This window comes from Pezoporus occidentalis, unplaced genomic scaffold (genome assembly GCF_034315485.1).
Source record: "Pezoporus occidentalis ecotype Australia unplaced genomic scaffold, CSIRO_AGI_Poc_V1 ctg11, whole genome shotgun sequence".
NCBI lineage: Eukaryota > Metazoa > Chordata > Aves > Psittaciformes > Psittacidae > Pezoporus > Pezoporus occidentalis.
Genome location: NW_026912886.1, coordinates 3194306 through 3219505, shown reverse-complemented (window position 1 = coordinate 3219505; position 25200 = coordinate 3194306). Strand labels below are relative to the sequence as shown.

At 41.4% G+C, this 25200-nt stretch overlaps 1 protein-coding gene across 2 annotated transcripts in view; it reads right to left on the bottom strand.

Annotated features, from left to right (window-relative positions):
• The window catches only part of MYO1E (myosin IE), an 81975-nt gene extending 62598 nt beyond the window's left edge, over positions 1 to 19377 (bottom strand). Inside the window, exon 1 of one of the 2 annotated variants that reach the window (XM_062627178.1) lies at positions 19253 to 19377. In XM_062627178.1, the coding sequence (XP_062483162.1) occupies positions 19253 to 19255 (3 nt within the window). In that variant the 5' untranslated portion in view covers positions 19256 to 19377. Of the gene's footprint in view, positions 1 to 18929; positions 19124 to 19252 lie in introns of those variants that run through there. The other variant, XM_062627187.1, reaches the window with a different exon arrangement.
• Between the last annotated feature and the right edge of the window lie 5823 nt (positions 19378 to 25200).

Sequence of the window (25200 nt, the reverse complement as noted above, 5' to 3'; positions counted from 1 at the left end):
TAGACTTCAGACACCGGGTAGATCAACTATTCAATACATGGACTAAGCCTTTAACTCTAGAACGCAACCTTAGTATTTATTTCAGTGCATGCAGATACAAATGCTTCCTTGTTTAATTGTTACATAAATACAAACAAGCATTCCTTTAAGCACTCCACCTCAGGAATAAGTTACACATTTCCAAAGGACCGAATCTGCAAGTTCACATCAAATCTCCAAAGGCTGCTATTTATCAAAAGGCAACAGAAGGCAAAACCTTGGGAAATGCAGTATACATCAGACCCAACAAACCTCATGCACTGTGCAGGAAGAGACTCAAACAGATACTGCTTTACTTTCCCAGGTGTACCTTCATCTCTGGCCTGATCTGCAAAGAGCTTACTATCTACTTCCAGTATAAGGGTTTAGGATGGTTACACAGATACACTTCAGCTTAAGGAACACATTCTTTCTAGAGCTCACAGGAGTCCCCTATCGCCCCAGAAAGCACATTCCCCTGCCCGTCCATTCCTCCCTAGTCAGGTTTACAGTTTTGCACGAAAGGGACAAACCTGAACATCCAGCGGCAGAGAGATCCTTCTTCTCCGACCCTGAATAGCCTGGTGACAGCAGAAGTAAGCTACTCCAGGATAAGATACAAAAATGGGAACCTAGTGAATGCATAATGAAAGTCTTTAACAGACAAGACTGTTTCATGCACAGGTTCATTCAATCTGTCAGGATTTGATTTTTACTTCAACTAATACACTATGCCAGGGCAAGCAGGTCCCATTGAGTGCCCATAACAGAGATACTCTCATAACAAGACTGTATTTCATACGCACATTGTAAGGTTAATATTTGACACTGCACTCATTTTATAAACCAGTTTTGATTATTCAGTCCAGGGCAGCTTTGAGAAGACATGTTTTGGGTGACATGGTTTAGAGTGTGAGGTGTCCCTGCCCATGACAGGAGGATGGAACTTGATGATTTCAAGGTCCTTTCCAACCCTAACTATTCTATGATTCTAAGAAACTACATTAAAAATACACCATGCAACACTTTGGTTGTATAGAGCAACTGACTTACTGTCATTTAACCCTAGAATCCCAGACTGGTTTGGGTTCAAAGGGACCGTAAAACTCATCCAGTTCCAATCTTCTGCCACACACCTTCTACCTCCAGCTGCCCAAAGACCCATCCAACCTGGCCTTGAACACTGCCAGTGACAGGGCAGCCACAGCTTCTCTGGGCAACCTGGGCCAGCGCCTCAGCACCTTTTAGCACATAAACAGCAATTTTCCCCCAAGTTTTTTTTTTGTTTGTTTGGTTTTTTTTACATATTAGAATGTTTAATGTTAATATCTAGCATTCAAATTATTACTTGAGCAAGAAAGCTAACTGAAAACTAATTTAGATATCTAGCCATCTTCATAACTATAGGCTTTTAACAGATGTATCAACAAGCGAATTCACTTGCAAACTAGCATTCTTTACACATTTGCTGCAAGTAACTGATACTACCAGGATATGGATTAGATTCAGTGTCACAGATATTGTATGGCATAGAATCATAGAATAGTTAGGGTTGTAAAGGACCTCAAGATCATCTAGTTAATTATGCTTTGCAGAGATGCCAGCTCTGAATGCACTGCAAGAGGCTTTGACTGCTGCTGTTTCACAAACACCATAACTTTATCACTGATTTTGCAGAATCATGCAAAAGACCAAATTTTAAAGTCAGTTACACCTTGTAATTCAGTATCAGAATCATAAATATACAGCTCATTTTGTAGTCAAACTGCTTGTACCCAGCCATAGCATCCACAAACCCAAAAATAAAGAAAAGGGCCCTTCCAAAATAGAAAAATATATACTGGAAGCAAACTTAAGTGTGTTGGAACATTTTTCCATGGAATTAAAAAAGTAATAATCTAGGAATAGGAAAGACCTTATAATGCTGAGGCTTGGCATACTACCAGTCTTGATGTAAACATAGCTAAGGTTTTGCCAAGATCATTGTGTCTAAATGTTATTGCTAACCACAGAATAATTGTGAATCTAGGAATGTGGTTAAGTCTTTTTAACCAGTTCCCTGAGGTTCTTTGGTGGCATAAACAACGCATAAACAAAGTTTAGCATGAATTATTCAACACTTAAAATACTGAAACTCATTGGGGCTTTCAAAACCAAAACTCTTCCAATTATGAACAGCCAATTAGAAAAGAACAAAGAACCATGAAATATTCAGGTATCTGTATTAACTTGCCAACCTGTTTACACCTAGTTAAGGTTTGTTGCAAAGAAAACAATTCTCACCTTGCTTCTGCAGAAAGTGTTTAGGCCAATTACAAATGTTTGTCTCTGCACGACTAAGGAAAAAGTATTCTGAAGCAGCCTATCAATTTTTATATATGGCATCTGGGGAGGGGGGGTTAAGAAATAAATAAATAAATAAGGACATAATTCACAAATCTAAAACTTTCCTCCTCGCCTGCACATTTCACATTTTTGAAGACCAGGCGAAACCTTAAGTTACAGATTCCACCTTATCTGCCACACTGAAATGAAGGACATTTGTCTCACTGCTTACGGAACTGAAGCTTCAAATACTCTCCAAGGTAACCTTTAACAAACACACACAAAAGAATATCAACAAAGCTAAGTCAAGTAAGACCAACTCCAACAAGACCAGTCTCATTACACAAACAGGTTTTGGGGAGTTTTTGGGGGGTTGGGCTCTTTTTTCTCTTTTCTTTCTCTTTAAAGAAAAAAGGAATAAAGACTGCCAGCAACTGAACAGGCTGCAAGTCTTTGCTATTTTGCCACTGAAAATACAATTTTTAGTATTTCAGAATCATTCTATTGTTAATACATCCAGTTAACAAAAGCTATTAGAAACACCTGTTAAATAACAAAAGCCACCTTTTTCTTTAGGTTTTTCAAAATAAGAAAGAACACACTAGTATAAATTGTTCTTGAGCAATATACATAAGTTGTTTATAATAAGAAATATAAAATGTCTCTCCTGTAGGTTGTATTGCATTTAAATCTGAAACATGCATCTAAAAGCCTTTGTACACTAGAATGCCTCATCTAGTTAAGTTTGGTAACAGTAGATGAATAACTCACTTTACAGGTTTCTATTACATCTTTATGTTTCATACACAGTACCATAAAAATCTCATTATCATTTCAGATGTCTATTGATGTCAATTCAATTTTATGCAACTGTTAGGTTTTAACACATAACACCACTGTAGCATTTAGAAGCAGCTGCAGACCAGGAGTGAAGTTACACAGGAATACACAGTTCACAGCCATGCCATCTCCCTGCCACCTGCAATGCTACTGCTTGTAATAGGGGTGTTAGTAAGTGGTGGGCCATTCACACCATCGAGGTCACTTGAGGGCAGCATGCTATCCTGTTGTATTGACTTAAAACCTATGATGGAAGATGGGATAAAGGCACAAGGCATGGAATGCTTTAAACATTTCAGCAAATGAGGTGGGATTTGAAGCTACAAGATTAGTCATATACTGATGCAGGTTTGAGATTCGCACTCCCACTCTCAAAACCCCTGCTGATGCCATTACATGCCTGGGTTTATTTGAAGCACAGTGACTGAGAAAAGTTTGGTTTCTACAAGGTTCCTTGAACATGCACATTTCTATGCATCATCTAAGTGAAGCAATAGTGGAAAAACACATCACACATCAGGCATGTGATCTTAAACCATCCCAGCCTTCTGTCTGTGCCTTTTTCTTTCCCTTACAAAATGTCAGTCTGAACCACCATATTAAAAACTATGTTGTGCAGCTAAGCATGCCTCATCCAGTTAATGAAAGCACCCTAAAATCTGTAGATTAGAATGAGACCATTAGATATGCACATGTGCATCTGCATACGCCTTGTGCAATGCCTGCCGGAATCATTTTGTTTCCACTGAAAAATAGTAAGAACAGGAGGCAGCCTGCAGCTACCTTGCTTTGGAGTTTGCTGCTGTCAATTCTTGATGTTTAGCAAGGGTTGATTTACATAGTGTCTGCCTGGGAGAGCATCAGGCAAAGCAGAAATTTCAAAAGAGAGCAAGACTAGTAACTCAGTCATTGATGAGCCAGTAATGGCCCAAGATGGTTCCGCGAAAGCACTATAAGGGGGCCAAAACCCTTAGGACAAGTGTCAAAGATGATTCAATTATTTGTAGTGATTAAAGTTGCCACAGAACATTTTGTCAGAGTAGGTTTTTTGTGCTGGAGTCCAGTTCTAAAGTAGTCGTATTGCTTTAGTTAGTGCTTGAAACAGCTTTGAAAAGGTACTCTGCATTTTAAATCACACAGAGCTAGCATGGCAGAATGGCTTTCCTGTATCTTTTAACACACACTTAATCTGTGGTATACAGGCAATACCTAACACCAGCTATTCCGTAGATTACTATCAGAGATTTGTCTTCAGGGCTGTTTTGCCAATTCAGTGTTAATGCACAAGTTGTGTATATACTTTATTGCACTCAAGCTCTCCAAAAGCCCATAGCAGCAATTTTAAGGAGTAATATAAAGGTTAAAATTAATCTTTAATCTGTTAAAAGTCAAGATTCATATACAGGCATTTAACCAACAACTTCTTCATATAACCAGGTTCATGAATGGAGATAACATTTGTACATCCATGTTTAACTCCATCGCCTTATTGCAAAATATAAAATAGAACATCATTGCCTTTATACAATGCGTGTCATTGCAAGCTTCCCTTTCATATCCGCTACCATAAAAATTTGCCCTTTAAAGTGGAGCACAAGAACATTTGAATGTTTACACACACCGTTTCAGAACCACTGTCTGGGCAAGGTTAAACCTGTTTAGAACTACCCAGTAAACACATAACTCACATCACATACTTGTGCAGATAACATTTAAGGGACAAACCCCAAAAATCATACTGGAAGTCTGAACAAAGTGGAGCATGTCCTTTGGGATTTGCAGCTGAAGACAGAGGACTGCTGAAAGTTAAAAGATGTAGAAGGGAGAGCTTGTGAAAGACAACTGCAAAAGCCCAGAATTAAGACCGCAGTCAGGCCAACCAAGCATTGCGAAGTCACACGGCTAATCAATGGGAATGATGACAAGCATGTGTTCCCTATGCAAGGTCAGAACCAGAGATGATGGTAGACTGAACCAGTTTCATTAGTAATACTGAAGGCTTACAAACAAATGGAAAGAGTACTAAGGTAGACCTGAAGGAGCAGAACTTCACATTAAAACTGGAAGCAGCTTGCCTAGATCAGACTAGGTTCCACCATGTCACCAACATAGACCCTGCCACCATTCCCTCTTAGATTTATTCCCCTTGTTCTCGTTCCCATTTGAGAAAGCAGGATCTGTCACTCAGCCTATTGTGGGCCAAGTCATACTTCCATCACAGATGAGACAAAGTAGTTTGGATACACTGCCTGTCAAAACCATCAGAGGATTCTAGCCTTCTCACACACTATCAATTATTTAAGCTCTTATGAGAGCTCAACAACAGAGTCAGCCATTAGGAATAAGCCCCTTAGCTATATTCCCCAGTACTTCCTTATTAAAATAGGACCAGAACAAAACAGAGGGAGAAAGGGGGAAAAGGAGGGAGAGCCTGCACAGCTTTGGTACTTCAGTGAGGTTTTGCACACTGTCGCACTACAGACTGAAAGACAGGAACAGGAATGCAGGGAAAAACAGGTTTATTACAGCCACAGTAGCAAATGTACAGAACAGAAAGCACTCCCCCACCTGCCAGTTCTGATACATGTCCTCACTTGCCCCGACTTAAAACAAAGGGAAAAAAAAAATAACCCAACAAAAAGCCAAACACACCACAAAAACACCCCCTCCAAGCTTAAAAACCCAAGTAGTTTTAGTCCTTGAGTACATACCCAAGTCTTCAAAAATGTCAAGAATGAAAAATGAGTGACTATGCATCTCATTGAGATACGATGTGGAAGTAGTAAGTGGGTTCATTTCAATGAGGTAGACTTCTACCTCCCTCGAGAGTTTCAACTGGTCAAGAATAATTGAAAAACAAGCCCTAAAAGGACACATCTAGCTACAAACATTCTTAAAATGTAAAAAACATTCTTCATTGTTCACTGTATCCTGTTACCAGTTTGAACATAATTTTAGCTACTGAATTTGCACTTCATTGTTTTGGCAATCAGATGATATTAACTTCCCCTTTGTTTTTTCTTTTCCTGTTTGTACACCTGCACTCTCAATGAGCAAACAGCAACAGGATTTAACTTTATAGTTAGCCTACTACTTTACATCTGTAGAGAGCAGCAGGACAAAATACTTTCAAAGCCCTGGGGAAAAAAAAACAGACCAACCCAAAACAAAAAAAAAAAAAAAACCAAAAAAAGAAAAGAACCAACCAACCAAAACCCAGCAGCAACCTTGACTTCTAAGATCTAACTGCAGTCCCCAGGTAATTTTGAAATTAAAAAAAAAAAAAAAAAAATATATATTTTTCCTACACACTTTGCTTCAGATGTAAAATTCATGCCCTAGCTACCTCACAACAGAGAGTTAACATCCTTATTACTGATGCTCCAGCATATTTCAAAACGCAGACTAGGAAGAATTCCCATAAGTTGTCTTAAGTGCATTCTAGAACAGTAGTAAGTTACCACTGGTATTTTTTATTGAAGTCTCTTTTCCCCCATACTAAGTTATCAGCTATTTAATTGTTCTTGAGATCAGAGATCCAATACAAACCACAATAGGCATGTTAATATCAAACTGATGGGAGCAGTTCGGCATGCTTTGTCCCTTGTAGTCCCACTCTAGCCACACAGGGCATGAAGAAAAATTCTACCATACAGTATCAGGATAAGCCTACTAACTGCTTGTTCAATTTTGAATGTATTCTGCTGAGAACAGACCCAGGTACCAGATGAGTGAAAAAGTTACTTACTGGCCTCAGGTGCAAAAATGCCTCAGCCTCTATCATTAAGAAATTATCTGAACAAAAGAAAACCTGATTTCAGTAGGTGAACACTCTTGAGGTGTGTCAGACTAAATAGCTAGTCATGACTAATTCATTAATTGTGGTAACAACCACACTTCTCCATTACATTCAACTCCCTTCAGAACAGATTCATCAGAACATCCTTAGTGATGCCAAAAAGTTTATGAAGTATCTGCCTATGCACTAAGGGTACAGGCTGTACCGTCAATACAGCCCAAATATACTTGCTTCAGCACTTGTCATCTTTCACATGGTTCAGACTGTTTTCAGAATAAACAGTTCTTAAATTCCTTTCCACGAAAGGACTGGATAAAAGCTGTTTTAGCTATAAACTTCTCCTACATCACCAAAACAGGGATTTAAAATTTTGTATTGTGTTCTGCTCTTCTGGGTGGGTTACAGACACTCTTGCCTTAGCCAGAATTGGCAGGTTTTAGTTCTGTCAAGACTATATCCGTACTGGCTTTATTTTGGGCAGTCTGACACATGCAGCTGAAATTTACCCAGTCTGAGTTTAAGTACAGATTGCAACACTTAAGAGCAAGAAGAGGCCAAGCACTGGACTCCAAAATATCAGAACCTGCTGACACATAATTAATTTGTATTTTGCTGGTGAACTGCATGGGAACAGCAGCTAATTATTTTAGCAGGCAGTATGGATTACATTTCTAGTGATCACAGTGATTTCTAAAGTACACCATATTTGCTTCTTTCTCAAGATGGCTTTACTAGCGACTGTTCACGAAACCAGGTTTAGAGCTTGGGGTTCCCCTCAGATCTGTACTGGGAATACAGAATAGAACATAAACCTACCCAAGTACGGGTCTCAAGGAAAAAAAAAGCAACCCAAGGATCAAGTTAGAAGGTGCAATTGACATTAATGTTCTAATTTTTTTCTCTTTCACTATCAGCAATTAAAGCCTGTGCTCATTTCCCTAGAAGTACTTTGTAGCCAACACTATTTCCAGTTCTTCATAACTTAAAATGCGCCACTGCTAACATATAAACCAATGGAATCTCTACTACAGAACAATGACTACAGAACTACGTAAAGACAAGTTTCTAGTATTGTCAAGATGCAGGCCACTTATCTTAATCGACTGCAGCAGTGCCACCTAACTGCTTAACATCACTGTAACTTCATGTAGAAAACAGCGCTGGAGACAGCGACAAAGAAAACAGACCTGGTATGACCCTGCCAAGATTAACCCATCGTTTGAGGAGGTCAGATTGTGCACAAACACTGCATCACCACTCTGTTAGTGAAGAAGGATGTTCACTTTGTCTAGAACAACACCAAATATGGCGATAAGTAGCCACTGTTGTTCTGTTTCCTCTCCAGTGTTCCTAGAATGAACCAAGAATAAAACCACAAAGTAAACTACAGGAAGAAATCACTGCTGTTCATGAACTTACTCTGCATATTGAGATCAGGTCTCTGTGGACTGGGCGTGCTGGTATTTCAGGCATTAAGAACTCTGGAACCAGAATTCCTATTTGCCACTAGAAAAGCTTTAAAGAACAGTACTCAAGGGAACAGCTTTAAGTCTTCTGGAGCAGTCAGCTGGGTAGCTGACATGAGGAACCAGTAAACTAAGTGTTCCTTTCAATATTAAAAAGGTCAGTTAACAATAGTACTATCTACATGAAGTAATCCATTCTCTACTACTGTGTGCTGCTGAAGTTTAACCACTTTGGAGCCTCAAAAGAGGCTTGCACGTTTTTAACATATTCCCGAGACAGAGTCCAAGGAGACTGCATTCAATTCTGTAGAGAATATATATTCTGTGTGTTTGAAGGCAACTTTAAGCTAGGACAGATTAATTTCCATTATTGAATGTGCCTTTCTTAACCACACCAGAGCCCATTTCAATTGCATAAATTAAGTTTCAATAACCACATACCATATACACTGATTTGTTACTTAAAGCATGTATCAAACTGGGCAAGTTCTTATTTTCCTTGGTACCTTGGATCTAGTCCTTTATTGCCATGCAGACAGCTATTTCACAGTGCTGTAATGCAGTTATAAACAAGTATCTAAGCAGCCTAAGAAATCAGACTTGGTTGGTAGGGTATCTCAAGTTGCACACAGTGGACACTCAGGCACTTGTCAAGTCCTCTTTCCCTTGGTTAGGTACACCTCTAATCTCACTTGCTCTGATGATGACCTGTGCCTATCCTCTCATTTGAAAATGATCATGCCCTGGACTTTGGGGATAGCAACCCAATGCTGAGACAAAACACAAGTGAAACACTTCAAAACAGCAAAAGCAGTGGTCTCTCTTACAATTAAGTTATTCTCCCGCCCTCCCCAACTCCGCTTTAAACGCAACTCAAGTTTTTGCTCATTAAAGGCCAAACCTCAAGTCAGCCCTGCATAGGCATAAGCAGCGCCACACAGGACCTCCATTTGTTACAAACAATTTTCAAGTTCACTTTTTCCCCCCACATCACACCTACTCCTTAAAAAAAGGAGAAGTGCCAAAAAAAACACAAAAAACCACCATCACACACAACCCACAAACAGCACAGTTTGTAGAAGTTCCACTTCCAACTTCAAGAGCAAAGAGTATTTCCTGAAAGTCTATTCCTATAACTTACCATCACTAACAGAACAGGACTTGAGTCCTTATGGGGTTCTCGGACATTGCTCCTGCAGGGACTTTGCCATCGAGGACTGGTAATTGGAATGTGACACTGGCCATCAAATATGAACCCACTGGGGTCCACTGAGCCCCATCTGTTACCTGGAAGAAAAGCATTCCTACTCACAAAAGCACTCTGTGCCAATTCCACCCCTTCCTAAGGCATCTAGCGAATGTGAGCTTTAAGCATCTGTAATTAGGAATTCTTGACTACCCAAGAAGAAGGAAAAAACTGCTTTGCCAAGCCAACAGCCACTGTGGAGCAAGTAAACAGCTAACAGTTTGGATACAGTTCAGGAGTCAGTTATGCATTTTTATCTCTTTTGCCACAGACATCACAGCATATTTAAGCTGCTACTCTGTAGCAGCAGGTAGGCCTATACCTTCTGCTTCCACCATGGCCCAGCAGTTCCAAAAAGCCACCATACTCCAGTCTATTCACATCTTCCAGGCTACCCAAAGAACAGCCAGGGTACCCTAAAAACCTGAAAAACATCCAAATCAGCCTACCCTGAGAAGTTGTTTTGACTTTTCCACTTCAAGGACCAGAACATTTTCGCAGCAATTTTTGGTTTGCTGAATGTAGCAATTCTTAACCAATATAGTCACTCCCAGTGCATATATTTAGAGTTGAGGGGAAGCACTGAAAAAGGCTTTGGAGACTACCAACAATACAGCTTCAAGCCCTGGAAACGTGACTGTGCATAAACACAGTTTTTAAATGGAGAAAAATAAAATCTAGCTGAAGTAATTCTGTTCTTAGTGGGACTACTGTATTTTACTTGCTAAAGTCAAATACTTGTTTTCATGGATTAAAGCAATTCAGAATTCAAAAACTATCAAGTTTACACAAGAACAATGTCAGCAGATAGCATATGGTACAGAAGCGATATGTAATACAATCATGTAATACATCAGATCCCACAGTATCCAAATTTATTATTCAGATTATGGCAGGAAAGATATCGGAAGACTCCGGATAGGAGTTGTGTGTCAGTCTAGCTTGCTTCCATACAAACCGTAACATTAAGAATCAACAAAAATGATAGAACTAAATAAGATACAAGTCTAATTCAATGATGATTCCCATAACTAATTAGGTTTTCCCCTAGATGACTGCAACCTATTACTACAGTTCCTTCAAAAACATATTTAGGTAACAATCTGGAAGTGCAAATACCAAAACAGTGGAATCAATTATGCAAAATCCATATTTCATTTCCCTTACCAGAAGGGATACTGTACAATTACTTATTAATTCAGACTATGTAGATAGCTAGTACCTCTGTGCTCAGAAAGCAAGGATGAGTGGTTTTGTAGCTTTATATCCTTTCTGGAATGAATCTCACAAAATCCGAAATCCCCAGTACATCTGTACTGTAAGCATGACTGTTTTGAATTAATGTTATAAATCCTTTCGCACATTTCTCTTGCTTTAGGTATGTACTGCATGCAGCTGGGGATGTAGTGCAGGAAAACTAATTCTTTCATGATTAACAGAAATCAAATTCTTCTCAAATACTGAAAGAAAAAACAAATACTCAAACATGAAAGTATGCACTTGCTTTTGAGTACCATGAAATGGCTTTTAAGAATAGGTTTAATGACAGCACTCCTTCAAGAGTGAAAGTAAGCAACACTGCTTTCACTTAACAAATGAAGTATTTTCAGTTCATATACCAAAACATCTGCAATACAATAGTCCAAAACCTGAGCGATCAAAAGGTGTACGTGCAAGTACACACCAGAAGAACTACAACAGCTCAAAGCCTAACAGCTAACAGAATGCTAATGCTGCACATATATGTTTAGAATACCTAGGTAAACTTTTGGTCTTGGAATCTCCCTACTAACCCCCCAGATCAGTAGTGCTTTTATATCAAACAAGCTATCAGAGTGTACAGGGGTCACAACTCAAAGGACTTCAAATGTCTTGATAGCATTTTTTAAAAATCAACTACACTCTGTACCAGCATACTTCTTTACAGAGCTGGGAATAACACCGGGTTAAGAGTTACTGCAAAAGCAAATTTGGAAGCACTTAAGCATTTGTGCAGACTTGCATCCTTCAAAGCAGAAAAACCAAAACAAAACAAGATGAGACAAATTCTTGACTACTGCTTGGCACTGCATATATCTTACTGACAAGAGGTCCCAACTTCTATCTTCCTGTATTTTTGCTATTAGCAATATACAACTCAAAGCACAGGAAAAGACATAAATCACTTCAAAAGATAACAGCCCACACTGGTAAACTGCCTAGAATTTCAAGCCTTACAAATGTTGTGGAATACCAGATTGAAAACATAAGACTGTCCTAGGTGCAGGATCAAACATCTGGCAGCACATTATTTCATAAGTCACAAGCATGAAAGATTTCAAATTTTTGTGTTAAGAACATTCAGCATGTTTTACAAAGGGTATCAGGCTGCATTGTTCAGACTTGCATATGACTTCAACACTTAAATTAGACAAGGCTGACCAAAAACTGGTTACAGACTCAGGCTCAGCTGATGAAGGTGATTCAGTAAGTGGTTCTGAGCTGGCAAGGAAAAAAAACCCTCACACTTCCTGTACAGGGACAAGTGCAGCTAGACTGCTAGTCCTGTTTGAAGGATGCCAACAAAAACCTCTTATTTAGACTTCAGATTGTGGAACAAAGCACAAAAATAGCTTCTAGAAGCACATGCTTTTGCATAAACCATTTATGTTCCCTTCTTTGATGAAGTAGGCTAAACAAAGCTCTATCATCGTGCCACCCCAAGAATATAAAGCAGTCACCTTTTGTATTATTACCTTTGACAGCCAGAAGTAGCTTTCACCAGAGGCACTTCTGGCAGCTAAAGGATGACCCAGATAACAGGAGAGTAAAGCACAAGACCCATTTTATAGTTTCTTATACACTTCCAGAACGGTGTCAATCATGAAGCATGCTTCAGATCTGCTAACACCTGGCTTTAAAGTTCACATTTAGTTATTCAATTTAGTAAGTTATGTTAGTAGGCAAGTCTTCATACTTTAAAGCGCATCTTAAGTATGCTTCCCAACAAGCATCACTTTTGATAAGTCTGACTTGAGCTCCAGTTACCAATACCACTTTGATTTTTCCGTTTCAACTAAATAACTTAGTCAAGCAAAGAGAACAAAGCCCACACACTGCCAGGACATGACTGCACACCTGGTCTCCCCAAAGGGCATGTGCATTTTTTAAGAGGTGAGGGTAGAAGGGGAGGAAATCAGTGGGTGGAGGGTAGGAAAGCTAGAAGATGAGGATGAGTCAGGAGATGAGGACAGCTGTACTTCCTGGGCAGGACAGTGATTGGCATCTCAGGAATGTGGGGAAGGGAGGGGGAGATGCGAAAGACCCAACTGAGCCCAGGAAGACCTGACTGAAACAAAAGCTCCTCGCACCCAGGCTCCCCCAGAAGGACAAAAAGAGGCTAAGATTACACAAGAGTTAATGATTAGGTGAGGTGAATGCCTAAACAGCTTATCAGAGTACAAGACAGCTCTCGGTTCTGATCACGAGATAGGGAGAAAAAAATCCTCTCTACTTTCTGCCATGTTTCTCTGATATTCGTAAATACTTTGTAATTCGTAAATACTACCCATGTAGTAGAAATCATAGAAGTCAAACAAAATACAACAGCTAACACAGTCCTTTGGCTACAGCAGTTTCAAAAATTAGCAAGCAGCCTATACACCACTAGTACTTATACACAAGTGGTAGAGAGGAGGTGAGGGGAGTGGAGGACACTTCCACAGGAGTAATAGGAATGCTGGTCATTTGCTAGTGACCAGCACTGACCAGAAAAGTCCCTTGACAGACAATAGGATAATGAGGAACTGAACAACTGCCAACAGGTGAGAAAATGTCCAACAGAACTGTAGCTTGATTTTCGTCAGGTTTAGCCTTTACGCTGATGTAAACTTGTTACCCATATTTAAGGCAAGACTTTAGATAGCAGAATGCCTTCATTCAAACTGTAGCGACAGTGCAAGCCAACCCTTTATTGCCAAAGCCCAGCAATTTGTGTTTGCTGTTACCTTCCTTTTGTAAAACACACACACTCTCTCATCAGTTCTGAGAACCGCTTCTTTGGTTTTACTCCCTCTAGTCTTGCACTGTTCACTGCTAGAACAAAACTTTTTAATTAGGTGTAAAATCCCTTTATAAAATAGCTGTTATAACTGTAGCCACACACCATCCAGATCTGGAATTCAGCTTCCTAAAAAATGGAGACTTAAGTACTGCATTACAATAGTGTTTTATGAATCTGAAAAGGAAAGCAGATCAGTTTGTCATTTATAAGCCACATATTGTGGCAACAACCAGAATCAAAGGGGAGGCAAAAACCTGACAATTTAGAGGCCAATCCCAAGTTAGTCTCTATCAGCAGAACTAAAGCAATCTGTGTCAGAAGTCCTCATAGAACTACAGTAAGCTCACTCCTATGGTTACCCAGGGTCCTTGGGTAAGTGTAGAAGCTAGGAGCTGAGGAGGAAAGATTACCTCTTACCTTTTTGCTCACTTCCTCATCAGATGCACCAACTAAAACTAATTAGGTTTTACTGATATAAAGGGCTCTTCTGTAGGTCTGGAGACATTTATTTACATGTTCTTTATCTATACATTAATAACACATGCATGCTGTATTAGAAGACAATTCTAAACATGCAGGTATTTCTGATTCCTTATGCTGAAGCTGCGAACAGGAGAGTACAAAAACCTTTATTCTTTGATATAACTTGCGAAAGAGAAGAGCATGATCAGTTAGATTGATGTCACTTCTAGATTAGTTTCTAAAACTAGGAAGAGAGTAAACTGGTATTTATGAATGAAAGATACTTAATTATTGCAAAAGGGACTGAGAAGACTTATCTAAAGAGATGTGAAACTTCTTAGTGTTTCAAGCAAGGAAACGTACTTTCTACATTAAGATGAGAAGTGACAGAATGAGAGGAAACTGCTTCAAGTTGCACCATGGGAGGTTTATACTGGGTATTTGGGAAAAAAAAATTTTCTTCACCCAAAGAGCTGTCAAGCACTCAGCAGGCTGCCCAGGGAACTGGCTGAGTCACCCTCCCTGGAGGTATTTAAAAGATACATAAATGTGGCACTAAGCGACATGGTTTAGTGGTGGACTTGGCACTGTTGGTTAATGGTTGCAGTTGATGAACTTGAAGGTCTTTTTCAACCAAAATGATTACTAGGATTTTACTGAGAACTCAGTAAAAGCTTGATAACATTTCACTGGTTAGCTATCACAAAGGCTCTAAAAAAAGCTCATTCTAGCTTTCCTCATTCCACACATGCAGCAATGTTTTAAGATGCAGCTAAGACTGGAGCAGGTTATCCCTTCAAGTTTGGCAAAAATGGCTGCAAATAATTTAGTTAAACTCCTAATAGCATTGTCATCCCATTTACTTCACAACAACCTAGTTATGTATGGGGGGGGGGGACGGGGGGGACACACGACAATTCCGTAAGGCAAGACAATTTATGAGAAAAATGCTTAAAACATATATACATATACAATTATGTACAGTTTTCAGCTGCAAAAGCTGCATTTAGGTAACACTCTGCATAAATTAGTGTTACCTGAAAAAGTGCTCCAACACACAAGATATGCATCAGCCATTCTGGAGAACTAAACTAGAAAGAAAGATTGAAGCATGCACACAATGTAAACCTGTAAACAAAACACAAGTCTGAATCGCTAACTTTGCTATTGAACATGCTACTGTGTTTTATAGATTGGCCAGACAGAAACACCATACAGATGGAAGATTTTTCCACTAATGCACCTCTAGACATAATGCAAAGCACATGCTGTTACCCTCTCTACTATTCCACATTTGGCAGAGAGCAAGATTTGAGCTTATGCTGCTGTCTGCAGCACCAGACAGAAAAGCACCCTTCCAACACAGAAGCATCAGTGCCTTGCTTGATTTTCTTGCAGGAAAAGACTTAAAATAGTGCAAGGTTCACATCACACATTAGCTATTTTAGGACCAAATCCTAAAGGCTAGCAAGTCCTTTCAGGCCAAGCTGAGTAATTTTCATTTCTTCAAACTTTTACAGGTACTACAACTAATCAAGACATCCCCAGCATCTTCATGGACTGGGCTATAAATATCTGACCACTAGTGTTACCAAGTTACGTTGAACTGCTATAAAAAGGTTCCGTCTTACGAATCATCTTCCATCTTTGTTGAAGATGTGGAAACAGGAAGACACAAATATACCCAGATAAAACAGGCTGTGGTGCTACAGAAAAATGCTTAGCAATGAAAATGTGGTTAAAACCAACATACAAACTTTTTTTTTTTTAAGGGAATTGGACAACTCTGGCTTGCTCAACAATTTGTGATGTAATCCAGATACTGCTGAACCTGCTTGCTCTTGGAGTCTTTCCCCTCTCACGCTCCCCAGCAAAGTGGTACAAGACTTAAGTAGAGGTAATATACAAAGATTATGCAAAAGCAGACAAAGTTAATCACTAGTGGGTTGTTCTTGGGGTGTTTATTTGGTTTTGCCTTTTGCTGTTTGCCTGTTATAAAAATGGTAGCAGTTTATGCCATAGAAACAGTATTACGTTTGCTGATGAATGTTCCATCTTTCATCTTTAGAGTCAAAGCCAGCTGACAGCACTTTGAGGAACAATATTTCCCTGAAGACTATAGAGCTACTTTAAATGAACAGTTCAAGATCATGTTGTCACATCAATGTTACGAGTTTTTGTAACACAATACAGATTCTCTATCCAACTCCAGAAGATCCTCCAGTGCACCTCCATGAACTACCTAATGACATTACCAAGGTCCAAACTCGCAGTGTAAGAGCAAAAGCCACAAAGTTAACTTGAAGTGAAATGTAACATCAGGTGAAGTTTCAGCTTAGTTTCACAGAGGTTTCCTAACATTAGGGATCCACTCCTTTACTGGAGTGGGTCTACTTTACACTTACACAATACACATACTTGAAGACTTGCAAGTTGCAGGTAAGCTGTTAAGAGGCTCTGGTTTACCCTGAATTAAAAAAAAAAATAAAAAATTAAAACAAAGTTTCAACTGAGGAGCAAGTGGCTGCATGGTACCGTACTTAGCTGCTGGCTGGCCTTAAACCACAACAAAAGTGAACAAAATGGATGAATTTCAAGAGGAAAAACATCGTTAATAAAATCAACAGTTGCCACATGTCCCCCAAAACTGTCAGCTTTAATGCAGTTTGTCCCACTGCTGCTCATTCCCACCTTGTACTATAGCACACAGCCATGAAACAGCTCACCCACCATTTGACATCTGCATGATCTCTCAAACCGCACTATTACCTGGATATAGATACTGATCTGGACTGAAAATAAGCCAGCAGAAAAGGTCCTATTGCCGAGTTGCACAGAGCCAGCACACCTGAGTGGAGAAGTGCACCACCGCACAGAGACTAGCGAAAGAACATCTACGCCTCTATGTGCTCTGCCATATGAGACTACCTGAGAAGCACGAAACAACTACAGCTATGTTAATGGTAACTCAGCACCCTTCACTGTGGGCCCTGCCAGAACAGCAAAAGGTCTCTCTAAGGTCTACAGAGACAGAATAGCAGAAAAACCCCTTCAATCAGAGAACACAAAGCACTCCTTTGACATTTTGCCCTGCCGCCCCCCCCATCAAAATTGTCAAGACAAGAATAAGAGAAATAACGTGACTTTTTTCACAGAGCACTGAGAATGAGCATAGTTTCAGGATATTAGTAGTGTGAATCATGTTTGTAAGCAGTTACTGTAAGTGCTGCCAGGCAATGCTTCTGCCAGCTAAGCTACAAAATGCTACCTTCTCATGGTTATCAAACATTTATTTGGGCATAATTCTTAATTAGCACTTTTAAAAATAATCTTCTCTGGTTTTGTTGTAGTTATTCCTTTTGAACAGTCTTAAAAAAAGGCAGCTCACATTAGCTTGAGATCTCACAGGGAAAAGATTAATTCAAGACTACTTAAGTATCAAATTAAAAGCTGGAGAGTAACTGCCTGAACAGTTCTCCAAAACTGGTATCTTATGGAGACAACCAGTTCTTTTACTTGGATAAAGTAAAACTTGTTGAATATGCTACCAATTAGTTATATATACTTACAAGAACTGTATTTTGATTAAAACCTTTCCTTAAAAACAAATTAATGGATGCACAGCAGATCAACTAGTAGACTCACTGTTCTCAAAGTATTATTGTTAACAGGTGGACACCTCTGATGGACCTGCACCAAGTATTTCCATCCCCATTTAACATGTCAGCAACCTAGGCAATGACAGATCATCTCTACCAGGAAGTCTGAAGGTGCCACAGGTGCCTGTGATCACAGGAACTGGTACTGAGGAGCAAAAGTTGATCTGAACCACCTGGCTAAACAATCAACTCACGAAGCAATACATATGTCTCAGTCAAAGCTCCTTACCAGCAACAGGACTGTGAGAGCTGGAGGTATTGCTACGGCTGGCTATGACGGAAGTTTTAGTTTCCTAGCCTCTGCAATGCTTTATTTAAATCAGAGACCTGTGCTCAACATAGGTGCCACCAGAGACAACTGTAGTTGCCTCAGGAAATCAAAACACAGGCACTGGCAACAAGAGGGACATCCTTCCAAAGACACTGAGAGCAAAGGGCACAAGCTAATACTGCATTTAAGTCAGTAAAGCTCTGAATACACAAGCACTAAGTTGAGTCAGTCTTTAAAACTTTACCTTAGTTAAGCTTCAGCAGGTATAATGCAAAAACTTCCCAAGTACCTTAACTTTCGGGTTATGGATTTTAACCTACTTTATTATCACACGAGTTTTTACTACTTACTCCAAGTTCTTGAGTAACAGGTAGTCTTAATTATTATTCGGATTACTTCACTATGAAAGCTATTATCAATCATCAGGAGTCAATCACCAAAGACAAATCGAGCTCAGCTCCTAAACCTCAATTTTTCCTCACCCTAGGACCGATACGTCTGAGTGATACCGCATCCCCGCATCACAACAGGCGTTCAACAAGACCCGCAGCTGCCGTCCCCGAACACCGGCTCCGGGAGCTGCGGTTGCGGCACCAAGTCAAGTGGTCCCGCCGCCGGCCGCCAGGCACCCGCTCGCAGGCGGCCGGAGCAGACGCCGGTACTGGGACACGAGTTCCTGGAAAGAGCAGCTGGGGTGCTCCCCGGGCAGAAGCCCCTCACGAAGCGCCCTTAAGCAGCGCAGATGCGTCACCTGTTGTTCAACAACGCCTTGGCGCCACCTTCACACCAAGTTCTTCTTACCTGAGGACACCAACGCTCAAAGCCTCTTTAGATCACAATGGGAGGCAAACGACGGGACGCGCTGCCCGCGCTGCCCCGGCGGCGACACCGGCCCGGGGTCCCCGGGGCCGGCCGCTCCTCGGCAAGTGCCTGGCTCGGCCCCGCTCCCCACACGACGGCGCCGGTTACACAACCGCGCGCCTCTGCGCGGCGCGGGGCAGGGAGCGCTGCCCGCGGCCCGTTCCCGGCAGGGCACGGTCAGACGCGGCAGGCGGGCGCCGAGAGCCACCGCACGGCCCCTCCACCCCCGAGAGCCGCCGGCTCCCGCCTCGCTCCTTGCTTACCATCGCGGCGGCTCCGCTGCCCGCGGCTCTGCCCAGACTCGCCGGCGCCCCGGGACTGACGGGCGGGGAGAACGGAGGCGGGGGAGGGAGCGAGCCCGCCCTCCCCGCGCGCGCAGCTCGCGGGCGGGGCGCAGGCGGCGCGGGCACAGCGGCCCCGCGAGCGGCGGGGCTCGCGCCAGCGGGGAGAGCTGAAGGCAGGCGGCGGCGGGAACAACTGCGGCGCGCGGGCGGCGTGTCCATAAATGGAGAACTCGCCGCGGCACAGCCAATGGCCGCGCGCCGGGACGTCATCCCCTGAGGGAATCCCGGCGCGGCGGCGTGCGGCGCCGTGCGCCCCCTCGCGCTGCCGCCTCCGCGGGCCGCGGCCCGGCCCGGCCCGGCCCGGCGCTTCCGCCTCGCGCACCCGCACCCGCAGCCCCTGGGGAGCACAAAGCACCCGGCGCCAAAGGGGCATGAAACGAGCCGAGGTGTGGGCGCGCAGACGCCACGAACGCGGGCGCTGGGCGCTGCCGCCCGCCCGGTGCTGCTCCTCCTCGTTCTGACCAGAACACAGTCGGCGCAAGTCCCGGGGACGACGTTTGCTAAGGACCAAAGTAAAGATACCCACAGCCGAGGGCTGCAGTCCTGCTAACAAACTGCCCTCCTCGGGCTCGAAGCCCTGTGGTTGACTTCCACCGATTTCTAACCGCCGCTCCTAAACTGGAATATAAATAAAATGGGAATGCCATAATGTAACAGTCATAACTGTCATAAGCCAGACACTGAGTCATCTGTTAACATTGCTTCTGAACCACCTTGAAAAGCACTCTCGATAGGTGTAGTTCCTGGTTTTCATCATTAGATATTACTCGGTTTAGTTAATTTCTTATTGAAAAACAAAGTTATAGGGAAAAAAAAAACAACAACAATGGTTTACACAGAACATAGTTATTCCATTGTTATTGTTTGTTTTTATAAACAAACAAAATACAGACCAGCTTCCACATAAATACAGACATTAGGCATAAGCGGATTCCCTTCCGACTTTTTGGAGAGCTGCTCTGGTTCCTCTGAGGCAGGTGCTGGATCTGCAGCCAGACCTGCCCGAACAGAGGAAGGGCAGTGGGTTTGTCCTGGATGTGGCAGCAGGATGAGCATGCTGGTCTGCAGCCATTAAACACGGCTGATGACGTGTTACAAATTCAAACCGCCCTGATGCGCTCGATACAATGGGACAAAATTTAAACTGTTAATCTGGCCCCTTCCTGGGCTCCACACACTCTGGTGGTTTGGATGAAACACAACAGCCCCGGCGGCATGCTTCATCCTTGGGTTTGAAGAATACCAAAACACTTCTTCAGCTCAGCTGGGTTTACAGCACTGTGTGATTACTGATCATGTTAAAGTTGGGATTTCCATAGTGGATTTTATGTTAGCTGATATCAATAGGAGAGGTAGGAAGTGTTTTCATTGAGAAAGTAATTGGTGGGGAATATGAACTACAATAGCTATTAAAGCAAAAACATAATGCTAGATAATGCTAGAAGTGAGCAAAATTTCACACGAGTTTCACATTTTGATTCCCAGCAGAAGGTAACAGCAATTTTATGGAAATAGGACAAAAATAGTTTGCCTACCTAGTATTCCATTTGAATATGGAAATGTTACATAAATTTATAAGACTGTGCTAAAAAGTGTTGGAAAAAAAACAATCCTGTAAGAATCCCGAGAGTGAATATAAGGCTGAGAAACAAAAGAGACTCTATACTGGTTTGGTAGGTTTTTTCCTATTTGCTTTGGATGTGGGTCTTTTTTAATGTCTAGGTTAATTTTCTTAAGACAGACATATTTGTATGTATGTGTGTTTACTTACATACAACATCTATATTGTATGAAAAAAGTTATGAAAAAAGTAGATAAACTAGGCTGTAGGAGGAGAGTAAAAAAGTGCATTCACACTGGAGAGCTAATGGAGAAACTGGTCCTGAGCTCACTGCAGTTTATGGGTGTTGCTGGGGGCCACCTACTCTAGATGGACTATAAGACGGTTTTCAACAAAAATTGTAGGGACAAAGGTATCAGTGCTCTGCGTCTGCAGGAGCCTTTGCTTAGCTCTGTGTGTACCAAGCACAGTCGAGTTTACAATGAACTCTTTTCATGCTTCTAAACATACTCATTTAAATCTGCTTATTTTAATGATAAACATCTAATTCCCAAGCTGACCGGTTTAAGTGAATTATACTTATTCAACATCCATGCTCAGAAGCAGGGGAAGGCATTTCCCTTCCAATGTCAGTGGTGGTGTGCCTGAATGTTCTGCATGCCTGGGCTCCTCCAGCCCATAATGTGTCACAGTCATCTCCAGGAAAGCCAGAACCCACATTTTCATCTTGGGGAGCTCCAGTGGAGTAAAAAGGAATCTCTGTACTTTTAAATTACGCACAAAACTCAGAAGTGGTGAAATGTCTGTCACAACATTCATACGGAGAGGTTACCTTTAAAAGACCTAACTTGAAAAGATGTAAGTCCCTGCATCAAGAGCTTGCATCTGTTTTTTCAGTGCATGTATTGTCTGACAGAGTTGTGTTGTGTTACTAACACCTACCAGCTCACACACAGAGAATTATTTTGAGGATATTTTCTGGCTGCAAGCCGTTGCAGCACTTGGTCCTCCTGATACTGATCGCTAGTGCTAAGATTCAGGAAAACGTTTAAGAACAAGCTTCACTTCAGTGCCTGAGGAGGTTTTATTGACTTGGCATTCGGGACTCTGTCCGAGGCGGGTACAGGCTACTGACGGGAGTGACTACAGCCTCTTTGCCATCATCTGACATGGGGCCCATGTCACACCCTCAGGAGAGAAGCTGTTGCCTCCACAGTGCATCTGGTAACTCACACATGTGTCTCCAGCTACCCGCTGTCTGAGTGACACAGGGTGCCAGCACTGATGCTGAAATGTATACGGACTACACTGTCTGAAAAAATAACCTGGTCCTTACCTCTAGAAGCCCACAGAACACAACTTTTCCTTGTCCTCTGTTCCAAAAATATTGTGGCTTCAGAAAGAAATAATTCTTACGAGAAGCCAGTGAATCTGGGAAAGATGAGAAATCCTAATGAAATATGCAGTGCCCTGACTGCTTTCTAAGTGGTTAAAACTGACAGCAAGGGAAAGAAAAAAAGGCATTGCTGCTTTGCTCTTCCTTACAAAATGTATTCAGAGTAAGTTTTATAAACCATGTATTTGTCTTCTGTTGGCCAGAATAATTTAAGTAATAATTTAATTAATGCCTGAAAGCCACTAAAATAAGGCTTAATGCCCTTAATAAGACATCATACTTCTAGTCAGAAAACCACACATTTTGGTATTTCTTGGAAAGATGAAGGATTTGTGTCACAGAAAAACAAACGGTATAAAATTAAAAATTCAATGAAATTTTTTGCTGTATCTGATTTCCAAGGAATAAACCGAATAAACAGACACTTTATAATCTCACTGCTAAAATGCAGATGGCTACATTCTGCCCTCAGCTACATTTGTCAAATGCAGATTTCTACTTACAGAAAATAAAGAATGGATTCAGCAATTTCTTCTTGTAAAATGAAGTGACAAACAAAATGGCAAGTATCAAACAAGGGCAGGAGTTTTTTACTCAAAATGTGATGAAATCACTTCAGCCATGAGGACAGTTTTCCATGTTGGAGAACAGTATAATAATTTCAGTTTTCTTTCATTACCTTTCTCTGCAGCTAACACAGTATCTCCCTTCCTTCCTCTCTTTTGTTTGCTTTAGAGAAGCATACCTGCTCAGAAGATATGCTTATTATCATGTTTAACATGTCCATCTAAAATACCACTACAGTAAAAAGTACAGTAGCAAAGTGAACAGCCCTCTTCAGCCAGTGGTTTGTTGTCTGGGGTGGGTTTTTTTGGAGGATAAACAACATGTGTCCCTCTGGCTCTGGATCTGATTAAGAGAAGCCTCAGACATAAGAGATACTCAGAATTCATGGAGATGAATTTTTCTCTAGCTGCAAACCAAAATGTATGAATAATGTTGTTATTTGCAAGGCTGGTATAAATCTGGAAGAAGTCCACAGGAACGCAGAAACCAAGGAGTTTTGCTGCCTGTGTTCCTGTGACTGACTTCAGTTAAGCTGTGGGTTCACATCACCAAAAGTACAAGAATTGTTTGGGTTATTTTCTTCATCAGAGGGAGATTTTTTTGAAACATTACACAAGCTTTTAAGATCAAAACTTTATGTTATGATGAGCAACTGGATCTAACATCAACATTAGCCCTGCTTTGAACTGGGAGTTGGAACAGATTCTCTTCTAAGGGTTCCTTCCAGCCTAAATTGCTCCATTCTGTAATTCTGTGATTATTTAAAATGGAGTTCCATTCATGAGTGAGACAGTTGAAAGCTCCAGAATAAACATTTTTGTTGATATTGTGTTTTGATAAGGAAAGTGATCTGAACTGGACTTTAAGAAAATAAATCTATGTATTCAGTATCAATTACACAGAAGATGTAATGATATAAAATACAACAGTTTAGTACTGTTTTAGTTAGAACCATCAAGGAAGTGATGTAAGTATAAAAATAATGATCTCTGATAACACAAAATGAAAAGAACATTTGGGTGGGTCAAACCAAAGATCATTCACCTCAGTGTGCTGTATCAGGCAGTGGCTGGTACAGGTGCCTAGGAAGGAGTGCAAGAACAGACATATCAGCTCCCCATCCTTTGTCCCCTGCCATGCTGAACTCTGTTGTCAGACACAGGCTATAGGGACAAAGTGGACTGAGAGCAGGTATTGAGGTACCTGTTAATGTTATTTTTAAGACTGCAGTAGGAGGTACAGATGTTGACATATTTGTAAATGAAAATAATCAATTTGCTTTAAATAACAATTTGCTTTCAATTCCTACTCCTGCAGATGTACAACCTCCTGAAAACACTGAATATCCAAAAAGCAAGAAAAATCACGCTGGACATTTCCATTCTTGGAGGTTTTCTAGAGCAGGCTGGATAAAACCCTCAACAACTGCATTTGGCCTCCTCAGTGACCTTGCTTGGAGCAGGAGGTTGGCCAAGTGTCCTCCCGGGGTCCATGCTAACCTGAATGATTCCACAATCCTATGATTCTCAGTTGGTTACTATCCTATTTTGAAAGCAGCTATGGCATGTTTTGTTTCTGGGCCAAACCTTTGATGTGGGAATCACTTTAAAATAAATAGGTCAATCAGAGTGTGGATTCAGCCCTGCCTTGCTTTTTACAGTAATTGTGTACGCTGTAACACTTTTATCCTTTGCATCTGCCAGAACCCCAGTCCCCAGTAGAAGATGTTGTATATATTTTAACGAAAGCCAGAGACAATCTGCTATTTCAGAGTGAACTGATGCAGTAAGTTTGTCTGTGATTTTACTTACCCTTTGTTTACCCAAGGTGGTTTGCACTGAAATCCAAAGAATGACGTAGGCAGGAAGCAAAAGTGCAGGAAGACACACCCTCTAAGGACTTTGCTTTTCTCTTGGATCATATGCCTCTGCTGTGCAAAGGACAGATCATCTTTGCTGCGATACATGAAGTTTTACTGAAGCTACATGTTAGCTCTTGTTTGAAAAAGATAACCCAGAAATCTTATAAACAAAACTATTATTTGTCATTGATTTTAACAATCTTGCATTCCATCAGGATTTGTTACATGCTGTGGAAAAATCCATACTTCAGTCACACTCGGCTCTTTCACACCATTAGTCATTCGGAGTAACTACTGCTTTGGCAACACCGAACTTTCTTTCTGGAGGCCGTGTGCTGGTGCGGGAGCCGCAGGCCTGGCCCCGCTCCGCAGCTCCGTCGCTGACCCCGCCGCAGGGACCCCAGCCGGTGTTTGCGGGGTCTCTCCCTCCCTCCTTCGCACCGCGGTGCAACCTGAGCGGAAGCGATGGCCCGAGGGGTTGT